At 37.1% G+C, this 16,613-nt stretch overlaps 1 protein-coding gene across 1 annotated transcript in view; it reads left to right on the forward strand.

The window, feature by feature from the left end:
• Positions 1-2,688: 2,688 nt before the first annotated feature.
• LOC6031153 (kinesin-like protein KIF13A) overlaps positions 2,689-16,613 on the forward strand; it is a 63,667-nt gene continuing 49,742 nt past the window's right edge. The window contains 2 exon segments of the mRNA XM_038266267.1: positions 2,689-3,795; positions 13,576-13,663. Coding sequence (XP_038122195.1) covers positions 3,744-3,795; positions 13,576-13,663 — 140 coding nt within the window. The 5' untranslated portion in view covers positions 2,689-3,743.

Here is a 16,613-nt window from a genome sequence, read left to right on the forward strand (position 1 = left end):
TTCTTTTATTACGTAACGCAGTAGGGGGGGAGGGGGGGTCGGAGGCCGTGTTACGCTCCATACAAAATTTTTAAAATTTGTATGGAAATTTTGTTACGAGGGGGGGGGGGGGGGGGAGGGGGTCTAAAAGTCCGATTTTTCGCGTTACGTAATAAAAGAACGCTCCCATTGACCCTCAATGCAAAACTAAACCCAAAAACAGGAAGTCCCAGCAGGTGCCGCCCCCGCTCAAACCAAGACATCCCAGAATTTCAACTGAAACCCCAACGATATGATAAAAAAAAACCCCAACAGTCTCAGTCAGTGACCACGCCAATTGAGTTCGAAGCCGCGTCGCGTAACGTTAGAAATTTGCGAAAAATCTTCCCGATTGTTTGTACAAAGAAAGAGAATGTAACGAATGTAAAATATGGTGTAAAGTATTCCGGTGATATTTTAGTAAACCTCTTTTTTGGAATTCTTTGAAAGTATGTAAAAAAAATGAACGGAAACAAAAATCTAAGTTGTAAATAGTGACGCTTTCCCGGTGGGGTTGAATGTTCAAACGGAGAGTAAGATGGTTCTATTGAAACTTATGAGAAAAATGATACTTTGGAAAGAGAATTTATTGTTACCTCGGATGACTATATGACTACAAATAAAATGATAGTAAAAACGGTATTTGTTTTCGTAAGATGTCCGAAACTTCCAACAAAAATCCTTGAAAGATCCCGTTCCCCCCTTAATTTGTCACTTTGTGCTAAACAGACCACAGACCATATTTTTTTTTAAGTTTATGCACCTCCTGAAAGCTAAAACAATCTAGGAAATTAAAAGTGCAAGTGTTTGATAACAATTGAAAATACTTCCGTTGATTATAATTATTACCATATTAGGGCTCGTTTGAGTTTTTAAACGTGTTACACTGCCGCTCCAATCTAGTCCGTCCCATATGTAAGTGCTGAGATAACGCTGTTTGAAACCCAAACAATTGGAAGTTTAGAATTGAAAAACTGTGCTGGAAATAAAGCAAAGTAGTATAAAAACAGCTTAAGTTATTTGCAAATCTTTGAAATGTGTGTTCATCTTATTTTCATTGAATTTTCAATATAAGTTTTGGACAATATAAAAAGCATTTATTGATATAGTAAGTGTTTATTCATACAGTTTTTGCCATAATCTTCATAATTCATTAGATAGATAAGTCCAAAAACATTGAAAAATGTATTTTTAATTAAATTTTCTGCAAAAGCGTGATCGGGGCAAAATACACCCTTTTTAAAACAGAGGTGTCATCTAGTGCATCTAGTGTGTAATTTGTGGAAATTTCAACAAAGGACCGACTTGACTTTATTTTTCCATAAATAAAGGCAGGTAAGTCATGGTATTACCTGGCTTGAACATTTACACTGTCGTGATCGGGGACTTTCTTTTATAATAAAAACACAGATTTTTTTACAATTAACAAACAACACGTCTTATTCCACACAAATTAACCACAAAACTGATCTGACAATCTTCATTCTCTCTTTCGCCGGCCGCGCGCATCTCGTTGTTTTTCTCGCTCGTTGTTCTCTCTCGCAGCTCGCTAGCGCGCTCTCGCACTCAATCCGCAATCTGTCTGGTAACAAGGCAATATTCATTTGTTGCGCTCTTAATGTTATTTATGAATTATATCAATCTTATAATAAATACTCATTTAATAATGACCCCAAATGATGAAAAAAAAATGATGAAATGAAAAATGATTATTTTAGATTTTGATATAATTTCTAGATATCAAAATATGACCACACCAGACACCACAAATTGTTCAAATACTACAAAGGCAAATGACATGTGACTGCAAATCTCAACTGCTAAACCCTTGAAATTAATTTCAAAAACTCCGCTTGTCGGAGTTGGGATCTCTTCCAGAACCAGGATCAAGCCTATCCAGGTTTTTAAGCGAAGATGGCGTTCGAATGTTGAACGTCCGAAATGTCAAAATCGCGCAAGAGCACCAACCTTAGAAAACTACAAATGCGGCTGTCATGCCATGGCACACTTTTTTCGTAATATTGGTACCACTGCGTGATTTTCGCATTTCGGGAGTTCACCATTCGAACGCCATTTTCGCTTAAAAAGCTGGATAGAGTTATTTAAGCCCGATCTCACGCACACTAGCACGCCATTTGTTTTGCTGGCCGGTACAAAATTTAACCTCGATCTGTTTCGTATACGTACACGCAATACATGCGCACGTAGATAACTCTATTCATTCAAGACAAAGAGAGTATGGTGCTAACTTGCGTTTTAGACGAGTTTTGAGGACGCTGTATCTTCTCTTCGTTTCTCTTCTCAACTGTTAAGAGAGGGTCACTCTAAACTTATTATGAAATCACAATGAAATTTCCTCCCCTTCAGAGACATCCATTCATTCGACTTGTCATCACCACTTGACAGCAAGGTTTGTGCACCACACACCACCCACTTTGGTTCTCCAAAACTCGCTGCTCCAGCACGCACACAACGGCACTCGTAGTAAACGTGGTAAACAAACCGAACCCGCTATCTCTCTTACTCCACTGTACCGTTCATTCATGCGCTCACAACCACACTCCCACAACTCGCTCATTCAGCGCACCTCCTCTCTCCAGCTGTCATTCTCATTTCTCTCTCGCGAATTTTTTTGACGTTTGCTTCATTGAAACATCAGGCTCCGCTCCAGCAAAAGTCAGCACTGGACTGCTGTGTTAATTCTACTCTCGCGACGGCCAGGACAGGTACCCCGAATCGACCTCCTGCGAAAAAAGTGGTGCGCGTTTTTCTGTCGGGTTTTAACCTTTGCTCACGGAGCAAAGCATTGCAAACAATTGGCTTGCAAAATAGTGCGAACTGACCGCGATCGGTGTTGGGTGGTGACTTCGATGAGGCGATGAAAACGCTGAATCAGCGACGGCGTTCGTAGTGTGTAGTGTGCATCGGAATTTCACGTGGAAAATCCTTGGTCCTTGGTGGGACATACACACACACACACACACGCTCGGATCGGGAGTGTTGCCAGGAGGTGGCTCAAAGGACACAGCGGAAAAAAATCAGCCCCAAAAATCAAGATGGCGAGCAGCCTTCGACGTCGCTGGAGAGTGTAAAGTGTGTGCTGTGTTGTGCTGAGCCTGCTGAGATCTCGACGAGGACGACGAGAAGGAAGAATCTGAAGGTGATCCTTGAAGGAGGATACGATACGTTGTGTGCGTGGGCGAGTGTGTAATTCATTCATACAATCCGTCATTCAAGGTTCAAACACATCAGGCCAAATTTCATTGTGCTGAGCCGCGAGGGCTTTTTTCCTCCTTTATTGTTATTAAAATTTCTGTATTGCACACACCAATAAATCAAGTGAGTCCAATACATGTAAGGAAAAAGAGTGTGTTTGTATGTGTGCGTGATTACGTGTGCTGGTGTGTGAGTCAGCACGAAGAAAAACAAGTGCATAAAGAGGTGGAACCCACCCCGTCCAACCTCCCTGAAGTCATCGCCGACGAGTGTTGAAGGATTTTTGCTCGAGAAAATTTCCAATCCTCACCACAGCACTGCTCGAAGTGTGTGCAAGAGCACAGCAATGTTCGTGATTGAGTGTTTGTTGTTTTGCTATTAGTTATAATAGTCCTACACTCTACACAGCCGAAGGAAGAAAGAAGAAAATTGGTTAGATTAATGTGTTAATCACGCAATTTCGTTCTCGAGGATACCAGAGTCCCCCAAACACAACACAACCATCGAAAATGTCGGACAAAATCAAAGTCGCGGTGCGGGTTCGACCCTTCAACCGACGAGGTAAGTCCCACAACCCTGCTGACCATATCAGGAAATATGGTGTGCCTGTGAATGGATTAGTCATCCTTTGTGGAGCTCCCATTGATAGTGTGTTTCCGAACTAAGCAGCGCGATCGAATTTCAATATTTCGCTCTCCTCCTCCCCCCAAAAAGCTCACCCCACACTGGCAGGCTGGCGGTGGCCAAATAATCACTCACGCGAAAAAGAGAGATCAGCAGCAAAATATACACACGAAATCGGCCAGCGCGTTTGACCTTCTCAATTAAGGCGAAACCCCCTCGACTCGGTTGCTGCTGCTGCTGCGGTGGTGCGAAAAGCTCACAATTATTGTGGGGCAGCAGTTCGCGCTCACTGTGCTTTAGGGGAGGCGAGCTTTGTTTTAAGTGAAGGGAGTTGGGGAAAAATTCGAGAATTTCTTGAAATGGCGTGTGACATTAGATTTTCACGATATATAAAATACATAATAAAATCTATGTTAAAGTTCATCTGATAAAACCAAACTCCCTTATCAATGTTTTTTAAGGTCGTTGCAAACATTTGTCAAAGTTTATGTCGCCCCCTCCCCTCCTTCAAAATTGGCTAGAAACTGCATTGAGTCATATTTAGCATGTTTGGACTTGTTTAAAAATATTTTGAATTAAAAAAAAATATTTCCAACACAAGCACCAAAACAAAAAAACAACGCTTAAAACTCATTTCAACGGTTCATTTTTGTAAAATTGTTTTACGATTCGAACTCATTTTTATTGAGAAAAACATGACACTTTGAGAGTATTATAGTAATCTTATCTAACTATGTTTTCATAAGGCTATTGTCCAAAAAATCAGAGGGCAAAAAATATAAAAAAAACGGTTTTAAATGCATTCCACTACGTTTATAATCATTTTTAGCATGTTTAAGTTTAATTAAACATCTTCTCAATTCTAGTTAATTTTGGATGTACAGCATCGCAACTAAGATTTTTTTTTCGAAAAATATTGAAAAATATTTGCATCGCCCTAGAGTGTTGATCTACTTTTCATGTGGTTCCAAAATTCGAATTTTTTTAAAAGCCTTGTGGTGCTCTACTTAATTATTTACAATAATTTACGTTATTCATTGCATCCTAAACAGTTTACAATCGATTGTACTCGATATTATAGCAATAGTTGTTTTGCTTCTTCGATTTTTCTGGGAAATTTGTAAGGTGGGGGAAAGGGACAAAAACTTAAAATAAAATTTACAATGGCTTAAGCCTGGAAATTTAAATTGAACCGTGATTTTTCCTAAACCACTCATTCTTTACGTGTTTTATGGCTCTCGAAACTCGACCAACGATAAAAAACGGATTTTTACCATCAAAATCAAGCTCAGCTAACCAAAATGAGTCAATTTAGAGTAATTGATGGCCTGTTACATTACTTAATGATTTTTCTCAATATTTTACCACCGCAATTTTTAGCGTCATCTTGGGTATCGATATTGGAGATCATGTAGAAGCATTTTTGGGGCATATTTGAACTGAAAACCCCAGAAGCAAAGTAAAAAGTGACTAAATTTTCCGAAGTGAAGCGATTTTTTGCGAGGGCATTTGATAATCGAGTTTGGACTGTACTACCCATACTTTAATCTACGTTCAAATAGTCCATACCAAATGCCTATCAAGGTTATCGCAAAGGAATCTGTGACATTTCCCCGAAACCCATATTACCGAAGGGACATTTCCCCGAATGCCACTTCCCCGAAAAGACACTTCCCCTAATAGTCATTTCCCCGAATTCCATTTACCCGAATTTCCCATTTCCCCTAATCGTCCACATTCCCGAATGCCATTTTCCCGAATGGGCCACAATCCCGAATGCCACTTACCCGATTAGTCATATCCCTGAATAGTCATTTCCCTGAATGCCATTTCCGAACGCGTCAAGCGGAAATGTCCGTGCCCCGGAGCGCGCGCTCCTGGGCACCGGGCATTTCCGCTTGAACGCGTTCGGGGAAATGGCATTTTAAAAGAAAAAAAATGATGACAATTTTTATCACATCAAACAACATATTTAAAGGTTCGCATTGGCCTTGAATGATCAACTTTCTTTTTGGCTTCATTCAGAACAGACGTAGCATTTTAGGGGGGATTCAATACAAATTCAAATACAATGAATATTGTTACAGACCTTGTTTTATACATATATTCTCAAAACATATACTTTTTTCTTATAGACATGATAATAATAATGCAATAGAAGTTTTGTTATTTTTTATGATTCAAAAAACATACCCTACGATTTTCGTAGTACAGAACCCCGTACACATTGATCATTTTATTCACATTGCTGGTTTGGGATTTGGCGAAAAGTATAATCAACAAAAACTTTAAATAAAATTTGAACCAGCCTTATGTACCTATTTGTCCGATTTTTGGGTTCTTTGACAAAATTCGAAAAAAGACAAATTTCCTTGCAAATTTCTCAAAAACAACATCGAATTATGCGGTTGAATACAAATGTTAATTGAACAAAAAAAATCTAGTACAGTCCAGACTTTATTATCCGAAGGCTTCGGAAAAATTTCACTTCGGATAATCGAATCACGAAAAAAAAAATTGTTATGCCTATTTTTTATTGTCGAGCGTATGTCCCCTAAACTACGTTAAAGTGATTTAGAACTTTTAAATCCAAGGCCAATATGGCGGTGTTGAAATATTGAAAAAAAGCATTTTATTATTTAATAGGCAATCAACTATTCAAATTTTACTAAAATGGGGTTGCAGAACTCAAATTTGATGTTTGAAACAAGAAAAAGAAGAAAAAAAACGAAAACAAAATTTTGTTTTTGATTTGATTATTCGAAGTCCCATACAAACCTTCGGATAATCGAACTTCGGATAATCGAAACTTCGGATAATCGAGTCTGGACTGTAATTGGGTCCTAAAATTAAGCTTAAATTTGTTGTGGTTTGGTTGAGCGTTTTAGCAAAATGCATTACTATGAATACAAAGAGACGAGTTGTTCCTTTTAATTCCGCTATAATTTGTGACATTATTGTTCACAACGATAAGGCTTATATTTCTAAGTACAATGACCCTTTGAACGACCGCAAAGGATTTAAAATGGATTTTTAATTCAATTTTTTAAAAATCACTTCACGGCCCTTCTTGGCATAAAAGGTTCTACTTGACAGCTCGTTCCAAGGGGACCATAGTTGATCCATCGAAAAAATGTTGTCTTGTCAATAACTTTTTATTTGCATAAAAATGAAAAAAAAAAGTAAGAAATGGTTTTTAATTTTGTTTTTTACCATTGTTCATAAAAATTGACAAAGAGCTTTACTACCCAATTTACAACATTTAATTAACAGCATACCCAAAAAGCTGTTTGTTCGGTAAAATTGAGAAAGAAAATAACTGTTAGTCATGGAAAAGACTTTAGCGAAAATGATGATTAGGGGATATGAAAATTTAAATTTAAATAAACGGCAATTGGCGTAAGTGTCACTTCGGGAAATGGCATTCGGGAAAATGGCCGATTAGGGAAATGATATTCGGGGATATAGCCGATTAGGGAAATGATATTCGGGAAATGGCATTCGGGGATGTAGCTGATTAGGGGAAGTGGAATTCGGGGATGTGGCCATTTAGGGGAAATGATTTTCGGAGAAATGGCATTCGGGGAAATGTCATTCGGGGAAATGAGCTAGACCCATCGCAAAGATATCTTTAGAATAACATGTATTCACGATTCTTGTTGTTGACTTTCGGCAAAAGCAAAAGTTTTAAACAAAATTTAATGTTTAACATTTTTGTGTGCATGTTTTTCTTCTTTCATTATTCATTATTCATTATGTTTAACATTTTTGTGTGCATGTTTTTCTTCTTTCATTATTATTCATATTAGATATTAGTCAAAATCACGGCCCTAGTGTTTCTCTTGAAAAAATACAAAATGACAAAGTCACATAATAATCGACCACGTAATTAAAAAAATAAATAAAAAGTCCTCTTTCGAATGCTTTTGGCATACCAAAATAGATATAAGAAATAGATTTTTGGTTGGGTTGTAAAGGGTTAACTTATTGCTGTATCGCACTTAAATCTAAATTGCGCGCCTTTATTTATATGAGAGCCGAGACTTCGAATTTGTGAATAAGGATTTTTTGTTCTTATTTTCAACACATGGTCCCTGTATTATGGTTCTCTTAGAACGAGCTGTCAAGTAATTTTTTCCTGTTAAGAAAGGCCGCAAAGTTTTTTTTTCAAAATTGATTTGAAGATCTAGGGTGTAACCCTTTATAGTCATACGTGTTCTGATAAAAATAAGCTTTAAAGTTGTGAACAATCATATTAGAAATAGCTTAAGTAAGCTTAAGTTTATAATCCAATTATTCCGCATAATTTCACCAAAAAAAATAAAATGAAGGTATGTAATATAATCAGGGAAGAATGACAGATTTCGCATCAAAAAATTTGTTATGTGAACTAGTGATTTTTTTTTATCAATTTCTGGGGAATTTTCATGAGGTTCCCATTTTTACACATTTTTTTGAAAAGGTCCTAATAAGCTATTGTTTTTCATATGTTTATAGGACCTATTAAAAAACTCTAGAACTTTTTTTTGCTGTGGATCTTCTACGGAAATCTATGAGGATCGCGAGATTTATTCGATTTTGCACAACCAAAACATTTGACAACCTCTCCTAAACAATGAGCACACTGGAACAGCAAGATGAGCAAAAGTGTATTGATGAAATGCGAACTAATGCAAAGCAAAGCGGAAGCTGTCTCTTCCACTGTGTACTGACGACGTCGACGAGGACCAACCAGGAGGACTGTGGCGCTGTGGCGAGCACCAATAATCCGCTGGGGTACAATTATGACTGCATCAAAGTGTAATGCAGCGCGCATTTGATGCCATCGAAAACAAAGAGCATTGCCAAAGCGACTGAACTGGCTGCTGCTGGTTGAGATGATGGAAGCAAAAACAGTGCAAAGAGAGCAAAAGTGCAGCGCCGATTGATGGCCAGATGACAGTCGAGACAGACAGAAAGGCTTCGGCGAGTGAATTCTGCGAAGAACTGGGGAAATGATTTTTTTTTTCGATGAAAATCGATAGAAGTGCAACGAGCAGCAAGCGGAAGTGTTATGCTACTGCAGGCATGCTGGAAATCAGCATATTTTATTCAAAGCAAAACAGCATGAAAGCTGTGAAAGGTCCAATCTGCGACCTTGCCACTTGATTTGTTTTTCTTTTTTTGTCAGTCTTGAAAGGGAATTTGAAACGATAGTAAGTTAAAGTTGGGTTTTGAATTTTGGTACTACACTCAGTTGTATAAATGGTATAAATGAATGAAAATTATGAAATAATTTGTAATCACTATGAAACTTTTATGACCACTTCATAGTAACGAATTTTAATCTTCCGACGCCCATAGCTATTTATTTAGCGTACACAAAATGTCACAAATGTCTAGTACACAGAAAAAAAAATGATGGTAATATTCGTCAGGAAATGGTAACAGATATTGTGTAAAAAAAAGTGGCTCAGGCTCACATGTTTACACTTTTTTTTGAGTAATATTACTAAAAAAACGAGGTAATATTCAACCTACCAAATTTTTAACATTCCAAAATTCAACTTTTTTTTGCTGTGTACACGTAAGGCATTTAAAAAAATATGCTATTTTTGAGATGATTCAATGGAATGTTTTGGTGAAATTAGCTATAACTTAAGCATATTTTAGAAAAAAAAACATAAACATATGAGCTATTTTTTATATCAAATTATAATTTATTTCCAAATTATGTAATTTATAGAATTCTGTCTGCGATCTAGACCAAAAATATGATTCCGCCTTTTATTTCATGGCATAATTGGGCAGATGACTTTAGCTTAATATTTACAAAATACCACACAAATGTATCAAGTTTGTGGATATATCGACTATTGTTTCAATATTCTAAAAAAAATGCTTCAATGACTATTGTTTTATCTGATACCATTATATCAATTTGTCTAGTGGGACAGAATATACATTAGCCCGGGTCAAAAAAATTAAAATTGCTCAAATCAAAAAGTATATGAGATTGCCCGAAAGAGTACTCAAAATGGGGCCTACAGCCCAAATTTCAGCCCATTTGGTTGAAAATTGGCTTGCCTTGAGCAGGAACAAGTTTAAATGGGAATTAACCCGTAAAACTTAAGCAATTGGGTACATTGCTCTGTACAAGTCTGTCGTTGAAATTTAACGACTTTTGCATACCATGGGGTCCAAGGGGATGGTCTGGGAAACAATTCCTCTGAAGGGTGCAAGATGATCCGAGGCCTCTAATCTTGCCTAGAAGCAGATTCATTCCGGCGTCGCCGAAATTCTCATGGTCCCAGCAAAATGTACAGGGATAAATCAAAGCACGTTAAGAAGGCTGCCTCGAACAGAGGACGCCACATGTCAATCAGCCAGCACGGGGCAGGAGGGTATGTGGAAATTGGAGTATAAAATGATATTTGACGTTTATAAAGTGTTTTTGCACAAATATCTGACTAAATAAAATGTTATAACATTGACAGAACCAATTTTAATGCCAAAATTGGAGAAACCCTCCTACTTTTTGATTTGAGCAATTTTAATTTTTTTGACCCAGGCTAATATACATAATTCCATCGGGTTCCTAATTGACAGTGTGATGTTCAACTAAAACTTCTTAAAGAAGTTTTTAACTAAAATCGAATGATAAATAGCTGAAAAGAAAAGCATATGAGAATTTATGGCAATTTTTCGGAACACCGTACGTCACCCTTAGGGCAAAACCAAAAAATACGGGTCTTATTACTCTAGCTAAGTAACTCCCAGTCTAATTTTAAGCCCGATTCGAAAACTTTTGTTTTTGTTTGTGCTTTTTTTTTCAAATGGAATTGCTGTGCAGTCAAGATTCGATTTTTCGAAGGTCCGGCAAAACTTCACTTCAGGTTCAGATAATCGAATTACAGAAAACAATATTTTTCTTTGTCTTATTTTTGATTGTGGAGCTTTGGTATGATCCCTGAACTACTCTGAGGTGATTTGGATTTTTTTTAAATCAAAGATGGTTGCCAAAAACGCGGTTTTTGGATCATGATCCAATCTTCCGAAGTCTCGAAACTTCGGATAATCGAGTTGTCCGAAGGCCTTTCAAAAATTTCACTTCATATAAGGCAGTGTCGGAATTCGAGCGAGAAGAAGGAAAACATTTCTCGCTCGCGAGCGAGAGAGAGAACTTTTAGTACTTTTCTCTTCTCGCTCGCGCTTGCATTTTCGTTCGCGTTCTCGTTCTCGCCGCGAGCCGTTCGTCCCAAGCTAGCAATTTGTTTACCAGGCGAGCAATTTGCGAACCAGGCGATGGTATAGAGGTGTAACTTCAATCGCTGTGTTGTTTTTTGTTCGTTTCTAACACGTTCAACTTCTCGCAAACGGGCAATTCTGGCTCGCGAGAAAGCCCGTTCGCGAGCGGAGGAGTTGAGACAAAATCTTTATATAAAATTTGAACCAGCCTAATCGAATCACAAAATAACGTTACTTGATGTGTTATTGTCGGACTAAAGCGATTTAGAATTTTCAAATCCAAGATGGTGGCTAAAATGGCGCCCATGAAAACAACTATTCGATTTTGACTAAAATGAGGTGTATCGACTGTATTTTTTTATATCCACTTATAAATGTATCCAGCTCAAAGGCGTTTTACATTACGATAATTTACATTACGTTAATAAGCAAACGTACATTAAATCTCGAGTAACTTTGCAATAGGTCCTAAGCGTCATTTGTAAACAAAGGAGTTTTTCGATGAATTCTCGTTCGAATTATTAATTTCAAAAATGTTTTGAGTTTAAAAACAATGAAAATCGGATTTTTTTGAGAAAAAAAGTCTCGGATTAGTTTTCAAAAAGACGTAAGGACCAGTATCAAACAAAGCCCTTTTTGAATCGGTTTTCGACCTACTTAAGAAGAATCAATTTCAAAAATGTTTTAAAATTTTCAAATCAAGACTAACATTTCAAAAGGGTCAAACATTCAATATTACGCCTTTTTGAAATGTTAGTCATGATTAAAAAAAATGAAAATATTTTTTTCGGAAAGATCGAAAAATTTCACTAATGTTTCATATTTTAACATTGAAAATCGGACAATAAGTTGCTGAGATATCAACGTTAGAAAATGATGGGTTGTTTGGGTGAGACTTAGAAAACCTAAATTTTCCTGCTCTTTAAACCTTTGCATGGCAATATCTCAGCAACTAAAGGTCGTATCAACAAAGTTCAAAAAAGCAAAATATAGAGAATTTTCTTAGCTTTTCAAAAATATTTTTTTTCAAAAAAAAAGTGGGCAAACTGCGCACTAATTTAAAAAAATGGAAAACTGCGACTATTTTCAAAAAAGTTACCTTAAAAATGGCTATAACTTGAAAACGGTGCACTTTATGAAAAATTTCACTAAAGTACACCCAACTGGCAGTCGCATGATTGTGATGCATGGCGGCATGAAAGTATATCAGAATCTGCATGAAATCTGTCCTCATGCATTTTTTGCGATATAGGAGTATGACATTTTTGCCCGTTACCGATAATTATCGACGTTACCGACGGCTTTTTGGTTGTATTTCACAAAAAAAAAAACCCTTAACAGAACGAGGATTGAACCACTAACTTCTTGGTTATTGATCCGACACGCTACCACCGCGCCATGGACGCTTGATGAAAAGTGGGTGAAAGAGCACCAACATATGCTTCTCTTTGGAGTGTTGCTCGGGGACGGGCCAGCGTTATATGTGTTGGTGAAGGCTGCAGATCGCTGAAATGTTTACACGCGGGCAAAAATGATCTAGGGGCTTGCTGCAAAAAATGTTATGAAATATGACATTTTCTGCAGCAAATCCACTGTTGCAGATTTTGAGATATATTTTTCCTTTGGGTGTACTATTTGATTGCAAATTTGATTTTACATCGAAAAATGAAGTTGAAAAATGTTTGCGACCAATATTTCGTTTTTTTGAAAAAATAGTGTTGATTCAAAAATTCATAACTCGGTCAAATATTTTTTGCACAACCTGGAAATTTCTGAAAAGTTGGCATTTTTTCACAGTGGTATTATGGCTCTACATAAAAGGCATAAATTAATACAAAATTTAATGAAATAAGGTGGAGTTGGGTTTGTGGAGGGGTTATTATTTGAATTTCAAATAGATCTCGGAATGAAAAATTTTCATCCAAGTTCTTACATATTCTGCAAAGCTCCAGTAAGTTTTACCACCAAATTCGTCACCAGACCGCGAAAACAAACCGCTTCCTACGTTCACTTTGACTAGACTCCACTGCCAAAATTTTCTGCGTCAGCAAAAGTGAGCAAATCTAATGCCACTTACATTATATATAGACTGGGAGTTTGGTTTGTATTACGATCCAAGCACAAGCAGCAGTTGTTAGTAGGCACCAGCCAGTGTAAATGCCAACAAATCGCTCTGATGGCTATAAAGCAGAAACAAAGTGCTAAAATATTATGCGCACATGAAGAAACCGCCAACGACACTCTGTTGGAGTGCCATCGCCAAGAAAAAAAAACCAGGTTGAGTCTACAGACTTGGTTGCTGTTGGATGAATGAGCAAAAGCCCACTGACTTCCTTTTGCGCTGTTGCGTTTCTAGAGAACCAGTCGCAATTCCGGTACAAGATTCTGCCGGTACAAGATACTGTCACAATCTGCTCCTTTTACCCTATACATGAATCTTGATTTTACTAAAAGGCGCGTCACTTTTCCTTTTCTTTCCTTTTTTTGCAGAACTCGAGCTCGCCACCGAGAATGTGATAGAAATGAACGATTCCCAGACGATTTTGAAGTATCCTGCCACATTAGATAAGATGGAACGGTAAGTGTGAAGCCATCGTGCTAAGAAAAAGAAAAGAAAAACAAGACGTCAAGACTACTCAAGAAAACGCGCACACTGACTGATGATGAATATGACAACAAAAGGTACTCCTGGGAGGATTGCATGCTGGATGTTATGTTACGATGCAAGGAGGAGGACACCTGGTGGGTGGATTGGTGGAAACACACGAAAAACACATTCACAACGAAAGGACTCAACCCTGCCTGGATGGCTTTTCAAGGGCTTTTGCACGGTTTCCGCGCGCCGACAAAGAAGACTGGGGGTGGGGAAACCACCCACCCACTATAACTCTGCCCCCTTCGACCGCGGGGAGTTTCATACTACTTATAATTCAGCACTTTTCCCTCGACGACGACACTATTGCTCTCGTGTGTGTGTGTGTGTGTGTGTGTGTGTGTGTGTGTGTGTGTGTGTGTGTGTGTGTGTGTGTGTGTGTGTGTGTGTGTGTGTGTGTTGTGTAGTAGTGTGAATTGTGGGTGGGAAAAACAAAAGGAAGGGTGGAAAAATTTGCATTTCCATTCTCTTGGAGTGTAGAGTGGCGTTCTTTTTTATGCTCGTCATCGACGGTACCAAAAGCAGGAAGGACGAAGCCGAATGACGACGACTACGGCGGCCACGAAACCGCCCGGTTCGTGAGAGTATATGACGTGCGGTGGATAAGAGGGGGAACAGTGGTCGCTTGGGAATTATGTTCAGGTTATTTTTGAAAAAAATGGGAGCTTTTAGATGATATTGTGGGGAATCAAAACCGCGTGAATTATTTAATAAATTGTTATTTTATGCTTTTTTGAAGGATATACTTAATTGCTACATTTACCTATCTAAATTTTTCAGCAAATAAAGTTTTAGACTCAGGACACAATCAATGAAAAAAAAAAATTGATCAACTATTTATCAACTATTTTTATTAGATGAACTAAAAATTAAAAATGTTCTTTCGTTTACAAGAAGTGAGTACATTCCCTATACAAGCAAAGATATGTCTTTTAGTTTTGCAAAAGAAAAATGTGATTTATTTATTTTTTTGTTTTTTTTTTATTTGCGCAAAACTTTTCTAACCCATCCCAAACGGATTATTTTGCATAATTGACTCCTCCATACAAATCTTAATTCATATTTGGCGGCTGTCCACACAAAAGTGCTGTGAAAATATTCAAAAACTGAAGCATGAAAATTAATTTTCTGATCGATCGAACTTTTATCATAACAATCAAAAAATGCTACGATATTTGTGGATGTCGTCTCAAAACTATGTCTAAACTAATTTTCTAAAAAAGCATATTTTTCCTAATATAGTCCAAACTCGAACCTCCACAATCCGAATTTCGATTATCCTAAGGTTTCAAAGGAACGGCGTTGGAATTAGTTTTGAAATCGCCTTTTGAATTTTTGTCACGTTAAAAATATCGATTAATCGACTTTTCCAAGAAAAAAAGGATAAATGACAATTGATTATCAGACTTTTTAATCAAGATTTTCCTTACGCATTGCTTTTAATAGGTATATAGGTTTACAAATTCGCAGATCACTTTATATCTTTTTTGGGGTCGTAGTAGAGCTCAACGACCCAAAATTAGACAACGGTTTTTTTTCGTGATTCGATTATCCGAAATGAAAATTTTCGAGGCCTTTGGATAAACGGAAAAAAATCTCCAATTTTGGTAACTTGGGTAACTTGGAAAGGCCTGACTTATTTTGTCACAAACACGATTTTTTCAAACATTTCTGCTTGCCAAAATCAACGTCATTTTTTAAATTGTTCATTAGGCTGGTACAAATTTTATTTTTGTGTCTCCCATCAAAATTGGCCCGAAAAATCAGGGGGCCAAAAAATATATTTTTTTCAAAAAAATTCCTAATTCTAATGAAAAGGGCCAAACATTCAATGTTACGCCCTTTTTAAATGTTAGTATTGATTCAAAAAAAAAAATCAAAATGTTGTTTTTGAAAAGATCGAAAAAATTCACGATTTTTTATGTTTTAACAAAGGAAATTGGACCATTAGTTACTAAGATATCAACATTAGAAAATAGTGGGTTGTTTGAGTGAGACTTGGAAACACTTCAATTTTCATTTTTCTTTTTCTTTAAGCAGCTGTATCTCAGCCACCAGAGGTCCAATCTTAAATGCCTCTTAGACAATTTCATAGCAAATTTTCTGAACTTTTCAAAAACAAAAAAAAATATTTCTAGAAATGGTCACTCATTGTCAATATTTTTAAAAACGAAAAACTGCAAATATTTCGTTAAAATCAAATGTTCGGTGGCTATATCTTGAAAATGGAGCCCTTAATCAAAAAAGCTGTAAAGTTTTTTCGATTGCAAATTCAATTTTATATAAAAGATTGAGGTCAAATTTTGTTTGGTGTAAAATTTATTTTTTTTTTTTTCAAAAATCATCATTTTCTCAAAAATCATAACACGGCGGCAGATTTTTTGACCATACTTCTCTTTAGCTCAAAAGTTGCGGGTTTTTGTGTGTGTGTGCAACCATCCAAACGGGACCACGCAGCCACTTCTTACAAATTGAGTTGTTTCCATGTATTTTTAGATTTACACTCTATACATGCAAATAACTCGCATAGGCATTTGGAAGGTGTTAGCTCTGCCGAGCTTCGGTGACCCATTTCTACGCTGGCTAGCCGAGCGCGAGGTACTTCAGCTTTATCGACAAGCCCCGCCCTGAAGAACGTTTGTATCAATCGGATTCAAACGTTATTTAGAACTTCCGAACCCTTGTCAAATGGACAAGGACCCAGCGCGTATATAGTTGATGGTGGTAACAGTATTCCTAATTCCAGTCATAGCTCACCAAGTGGTTAGCATTTTTGCATACCAATTCAAAGGACGGGGGATCGAACCCCGACTCAAGCGACTTTGATTTTTCATTCTTATTCAGTATTTCAAGTATTTCTAAGTCTTAAACTTTC

The sequence above is a fragment of the Culex quinquefasciatus genome, chromosome 3 (genome assembly GCF_015732765.1).
Source record: "Culex quinquefasciatus strain JHB chromosome 3, VPISU_Cqui_1.0_pri_paternal, whole genome shotgun sequence".
NCBI classification, from domain to species: domain Eukaryota; kingdom Metazoa; phylum Arthropoda; class Insecta; order Diptera; family Culicidae; genus Culex; species Culex quinquefasciatus.